Here is a 6809-nt window from a genome sequence, read left to right as displayed (position 1 = left end):
TCCAGTGCCTCTATTTCCTTTTTCTAGATGGAGATCACTAATAGGATGTAGAACAGCACAGGGACAGACCCTTCAGCCCACGATGTTGTGTTGAACATGATGCCAAATTAAACTATTCCTTTCTGCCTGCCCTTGATCCGTATTCCTCTATTCCTCGCATATTCATGAGCTTATTTAAAACTCCCTTAAATGCCCCTATCGTATCTGCCTCCACCACCATCCCTGGCAGAGTGCTCCACACACCTACCTCTCTCTGTGTAAAAAAACATTTACCTCTCACATAAACTTTCCCCGTCTCACCTTAAGTTCGTGCTCCCTAGTATTAAACATATCAACTCTGGGGGAAAAGATTCTATGTCCCTCATTTTATAGACCGCTATCAGGTCTCCTCTCACCCTCCACCACTATCGAGAAAACAACCCTCGTTTGTCAGTCGCTCCCACTCTCCAATCCAGGCAGCATCCTGGGAAACCTCTTCTGCACCCTCATCAAAGCCTCTGCATCCTTTCTGGAATGTGGCGACCAGAATCGAACGCAATGTTCTAAGTGCGGCCCAAACAAAGTTTTATAAATCTGCAACATGGCACGCTGACTCTCGTACTTAATAAAGTATGGAACTGATCCACTTCAGAGCATGATGTGGAGATGCCGGCGTTGGACTGGGGTAAACACAGTAAAAAGTCTGACAACACCAGGTTTAAGTCCAACCGATTTATTTGATAGTAAATTCACAAGCTTTCGGGTTTGTCCGGTTTCCTACCACAGTCCAAAGATGTGTGGGTTAGGTTGATTGGCTATGCTAAGAAATTGCCCCTTAGTATCCAGGGGTGTGTAGGTTAGAGGGATTAGTGGGTGTAATATGTAGGGATATGGGGGTAGGGCCTGGGTGGGATTGTGTTCGATGCAGACTCGATGGGCCGAAGGGCCTCTTTCTGCACTGTAGGCTTCTATGATTCTATGTTCATCTTGACAGTTGGAGTGTTTCTTTCTGCTGGTCTGGCCAGTCTCACAATTTGGCTTCCAGTGGGCTGCTGTTCTTCCTTGGAGATCACTGACGTTGGCAGTGCTCCCAGTGCAGTCTAACCCTGGTTCAAAACGAGTTGAATCTGACCTCCCCTGCTTTCCAGTCCTAACCTACTCCAATAGGAGCTCTTTATAGGGCCCGACACTGTGGGGAAAGCTGTGAATGTTTCGAGTCTGGGCAAAGGAGATGTGCTGGAGGCAGATTCAGTCACCGTTCTCAATAGAGAATTGGATCTTTTTTTTGAAGAGGAAAAATTGACCAGACGCGGGGGAAATGGGCACTGTGTGAATTTTCATTGCAGAGGGCTAGCACAGACAAAACGGGCCGAATGGTCTCCTTCTGTCTAACCATTCTGGATTACCAGCTCGCTGATTCTGAACAGCACAACAAGACAGTTGGTATCTGTCGAGTCCCTGAGTCAGGAGGTCAGTGCGGGGGTTGAATTTCCAAACCATTCCCGGTACTAAGGGAGAGCCGGACAGGCAGAGCGACCATGTCTCGAGTGAGGGACTAACCCGAGAGCCCTGTTTCTACCTCAGGTAGACATAAAAGATCAAACAGCAACAGCTGGAAGAGGACAGGTGTGACCCCGGGGTGTCCCGGGGCCTGATATTTATCCCACAATTAATGAGTGAGACCGGGTGATCTGGTCATCATCACGTTACCTTCTGTGGGAGCTTGCTGTGCGTAAATTGGCTGCAATCTTCAGAAAGCGTTGACCGCAGTATCCCAAAAGGTGGAAGGCACTATATAAATGCAAGCTTCCTTATGAATCAACAGGCTCCTATCCTTATGGACAGATCGCCCAGAAGGCCAGGGGTCAGCTCGAGCTGGCTGAGTGCGGGAGGACAGGAACTTCCAGTGTGAACCAAGACTGCTTCTCTTCATTGTGGGACCTGACCATTTAAAGAGGATACCTTGACTTGCTGAGCTGTGAATCCAGCCCCCTTCTCCCTCTGTAATAGAACAAAGAACAACACAGCTCAGGAAACAGGCCCTTCGACCGAGCCCACGCCGCCATTTTAACATTGTGAGTGCCCTCTTCTCCCTACGACCTTTGTCTACGCCTATTGGACTCCACAATAAAGGAATTATAACCAGATTGAGGGGAGGCTAATTTAGGGACAATTTGTTACACCAATCAGCCTAAGAGCACGTTTTTGGGGTGTGGGAGGAAACCGGAGCACCCGGAGAAAACCCAAGCAAGCATGGGGAGAATGTGCAAACTCCCACAGACACCGGCCCAAATCCATGTGTCTGCACAGCAAACAGTGATAGTCACTGAGCTGTCATGTTGCCCGTCAGTTTAAGTGTAGACTAACGATGTGAAGCACTAGGCAACTCTCGAAGCAACATCCAAGAGCAGCCCTCGCACGAGCCACTGTGTGTATGCCCCTTGTTGGACAACAAGGCGGACCGAATTGCCTGTGGATTAAAAGAAAAGACATCAATAAACATGTACAACTTAGACAGACATTCACAGAATCTCATGGAATAATGCTGACCTGGAAGTAACATCTGGACTGTACCTCTGCCACTGAGGACAGGCAGAGATAATATTTCCCCCTATGATTCTGCTGTAAATAATTTATCTCACAGACTAACGGGTAGATTTCACCAAACCTTGCTAAACTGACCGAGTATGGCCGTTGGAAGAAATGAACCATTTTTGGTTAAGATCGGGATCTGGGAATTTTATACAGGATCCATTCGCAACGGGGCAAATTCACTTTCTCTTTTAGACTGTTATGGTTTGTTTTATTTTGATTGTTTTAGAATTCTATCTCGGCTCCTGGGGTGGAATTTGTCACAGCTGTCAAACGTGAGCTGAGTTTTCACAGCAGGTTGTTGGATCAGGATTTGCCTAAAATCTCCTGGTGAGACAGTTCTCTTAATGAATAAATGTACTATCTTTAGCTTTGTTGTCACAAAGCATCCCTGTCTGTAACAATGTGTCTCAAAAGCTCGTGGATGAGTTTGAACAGAACATGGTACATGAAATAACTCCTCAGAGACCAGTGTCTCTTCAACAGATTTCCTTTATTTACAAACTCAGTTCCACTCCGAAGATTGCTTCAGTTACAAGATCAGAATCAGGAGTGGCAGTAACCTTGATATATGATATATACAATATATGTGGTGCACCCTGATTAGGTAAGTGAACATTCCCTCAGTCAGGGAGCTCATACTCCAAGAGGACAATCTCGTGTGCCTCATTGAATTATAGACTCCCGACAGTACAGAAGGAGGTCATTCGGCCCATTGAGCCCGCACCGACAACAATCCCACCTTATTCCTGCAACCCCACATATTTACCCTGCTAATCCCCCCCAAACTAGCTAGTTATCCGAACAGAGATTGTAGAGTGGATTCAGAACTCTCTTCTCCCCAGCTCTGATCGAACATGCTAGGATTCTCATCAATTTGTACTGGTGCACAATAGAAAGCAATCTTTCCAAATCTATTGAAGGTTTCTGCTCTGCCCAAGACCAAAGAAACCTTGGGGAATGTTGCTCAATCTATCACACAACCCAGCCTCCCCTCCATTGACTCTGTCTACACTCACCGCTGCCTCAGAAGAGCAACAAGCACAATTAAAGACTCTACGCACCCTGGACATCCTCTCTTCTTATTGCAGCACAGTTAGGAAAGTCAGTAAAAGATAATCTGTTGTTGGCAATTTGATGATCTGGTGTCTAAAACCAGAAGATTCAATATTTAGAATCAACAAGATGAACAAAGTTAGAAGGTTATTTATTAGTCACAAGTAAGACTTACATTAAACACTGCAATGAAGGCCCTGTGAAATTCCCCTAGTCCAGTGCCAGTTCGGGTCAATGCATTTAACCAGCACGTCTTTCAGAATGTGGGAGGAAACTGGAGCACCCGGAGGAAACCCACAGAAGCACATCAATACTGCAGCTGGATATTCACAGGAAAAAAGTTGTTATCGGACACTTCAAGTGGACCGAACAGAGAGAGATCCAAGTGTAAGAAATACTCCAATCTTTAATAAATATGTTTCAAACGCTGACAGATTTTAAGTCAGCTTCTATCACATCGAAGTCAATGGGAGATTGTTAAAGGTTCCAGATAGATATGTAACTTGATGTTACCATTACCATACATTGATAGATTCAGGAATGTCGCACAAACATTTTAATTCTTCGTTCTATTTTCAGGCTGTAAAGTTAAACTAGGAATTTCACTCTGTCAGGAACAGATCCCAGTTTTACACCCATCTCTGATCTGACAGCACATTTCCAGCATTCACCATCGCTTTTCCTGACTAAACGCAGTTGTATAGGAGTTTCTATTCCTTGTCTAGGAGCTGTGAACCATGGAAGGGAGTGGCTGCGGTACATTCCTTACACACCTCAGGCTAGCAGAGACGCTCTGGAAGGTAAGGGCCCAAGAGAATGGCGGAAGGTCCGAAAACTGAAATGATCTAGACAGTTAGAAAGGAGAGAAGAAAAAACCCTCACACATGGAGCAGTCGGTAACAGGAGAAGAATTAATCTCTTATCCTGAAGAAATGAAGGACACGACTGTGTGTCTGAAACAATATTAGTTCATTTAACACTTATCAGATAATAAACTGCAACATGTTCTGGAGATCAGCCTGAAAAAACTCCAGTTCTCGAGGTGAACATTGTTTCAGATTTGGATGTGATTAAACTGGAATTAAAAGCCTAATGATGACCATGAAACCATTGTCAATTGTTGTTAAAACCCATCTGGTTCACTAATGTCCTTTAGGGAAGGAAATCTGTAGTCCTTAGTTGGTCTGGCCTACATGTGACTCCAGAGACACAGCAATGTGGCTGACTCTTAGACGGCCTCTGAAATGGAGGGCAACGAGGGATGGGTGATAAATGCTCGGTCCAGACAGTTACCCTCACGCCCAGTAACATGAATTTTTAAAAGTAACAGCAGAATCCAAATCCTTCCATCATTTGTGAACTTTTTGGTGTCTCAAAAGGTGGGATGAGTGGATGAATGTCTTCCCACAGTCAGAGCAAAGGAATGGCCTCTCCCCAGTGTGAACTCGCTGGTGTGTCAGAAGATTGGCTGAATGAATGAATCCTTTTCCACACGTGGAGCAGGTGAACGACCTCTCCCCAGTGTGAACTCGCTGGTGTTTCTGGAGGCTGGACGACAGAGTGAATCCCTTCCCGCACACTGTGCATCTGAAAGGCCTCTCCCCGTTGTGAATTCGCTGGTGAGTCAGCAGGTCAGTCGTGGTTCTGTAAGTCTTCTCACACCCGGAGCATTTGAAAAGTCGTTTATCCGTGTGAACCAGTTGGTGTTTACTGAGGTGGGACGATCGTGAGAATCCCTTTCCACACACGGCGCAGGTGAATGGCCTCTCTCCAGTGTGAACTCGCCGGTGTATCAACAATTCACTCGTGGTTTTATAACTCTTCTCACACTCAGTACATTTGAAAGGTCTGTTATCAGTGTGAACCAGTCGGTGTGTAGTGAGGTAGGATAATCGTGTGAATCCCTTCCCGCACAGAGAGCAGGTGAATGGCCTCTCCCCAGTGTGACTGCGTTCATGTTCGATGAGGTTCTGTGATCGTATGAACGCCTTCCCACAGTGCGAGCAGCTGAACTGTCTCTGGGTGTGAACACCCTGTTGTGTGATCTGGTCCTTGGAGCTTTTAGAGTTATTATCACAGTCTGAGTGGTCAAACAGCCTCGCATCAAGATGAACTTGCTGGTGTGACAGCAGGTGGGATGACTGAATGAATCCCTTCCCACACACGGTGCAGGTGAACGGTCTCTCCCCAGTGTGACTGCGCCGATGGTTTTTAAGCTGGGATGGAAAACTGAATTCCTTCCCACAGTCTTCACATTTCCACAGTTTCTCCATGGTGTCCTTGTGTCTCTCCAGGTTGGATGATCAGTTGAAGCCTTATTCAAACACAGAACACAGGTCCAGTTTCTCCTCGTTGTGAATGCTGTGATGCTTTTTTCAGGCTGTGTAACTGGTTAAAGCTCTTTCCACAGTCAGTTCACTGGAACACTCTCACTCGAGTGTGTGTGTGTGTCTCGATGCTTTTCCATTCACACTGATGTTTAAAATCTTTTCCCGGAGATAGAAGAGAAAAATATTTCTCCTTCCATGTTTAAAAATCTATATCAGGTGCTGATGAGCGGAATAATTTTGTTAGATCGTTCTGAAATGTATCGTTTGAGTTTCCCATTTGAAAAAACTTCCTCTTCTAAGACACTGTAGACAAAAGTTTGTATAGTGATGGAAATTCAGAACAGATAATTCGATTTAAATCATAGAGTCCCGACAGTGCAGCAGGAGGACATTCGATCCATCAAGCCCTGCACCAACAACAATCCTATCCAGGCCCTATGCCCACAACTCCATCCTAATCAACCTAATATTAACATTGATGTGGAGATGCCGGCATTGGACTGAAGTTGGCACAGTGAGAAGTCTCACAGCACCAGGTTAAAGTCCAACAGGTTTATTGGATAGCATGAGTATTCGGAGCATTGCTCCTTCATCAGGTGAGTGCCTGATATTAACCTAACCTGCACATCTTTAGACACTAAAAGGCAATTATAATTAACTATTACAGGGACTACAACCTCTCACACTGATGTGTGCATGGCCCTGAAGGCTGCAAACATCAGCTGCAGCTTGGTAGTGAAGGAAGCTGTTTAAAACCCTTTGGTCCAAATCACTGCATTCCTGGGCACTAGGACCCGGTGGGGAACAGGGACCCGGAGCCTCCGCCCACTCTGTTACGTCACCAGAATAAAA

At 45.7% G+C, this 6809-nt stretch overlaps 1 protein-coding gene across 1 annotated transcript; it reads right to left on the bottom strand.

Moving 5' to 3' along the window:
• Positions 1–4682: 4682 nt before the first annotated feature.
• On the bottom strand, positions 4683–6796 carry LOC145362518 (uncharacterized). The gene has a single exon (XM_080218537.1). It carries the CDS (start codon positions 5898–5900, stop codon positions 4977–4979), a length of 924 nt encoding a protein of 307 aa, XP_080074663.1. The 5' UTR covers positions 5901–6796; the 3' UTR covers positions 4683–4976.
• Between the last annotated feature and the right edge of the window lie 13 nt (positions 6797–6809).

Source organism: Carcharhinus amblyrhynchos, unplaced genomic scaffold, assembly GCF_965287045.1.
Source record: "Carcharhinus amblyrhynchos unplaced genomic scaffold, sCarAmb.v2.hapA scaffold_38, whole genome shotgun sequence".
NCBI classification, from domain to species: Eukaryota; Metazoa; Chordata; class Chondrichthyes; order Carcharhiniformes; family Carcharhinidae; genus Carcharhinus; species Carcharhinus amblyrhynchos.
This window is presented reverse-complemented; position numbering and strand designations above follow the sequence as displayed.

Excerpts from the sequence above, each read along its gene's own strand:
- LOC145362518 (XM_080218537.1), bottom strand. The coding sequence starts at position 5,900 with ATGGAGAAACTGTGGAAATGTGAAGACTGTGGGAAGGAATTCAGTTTT.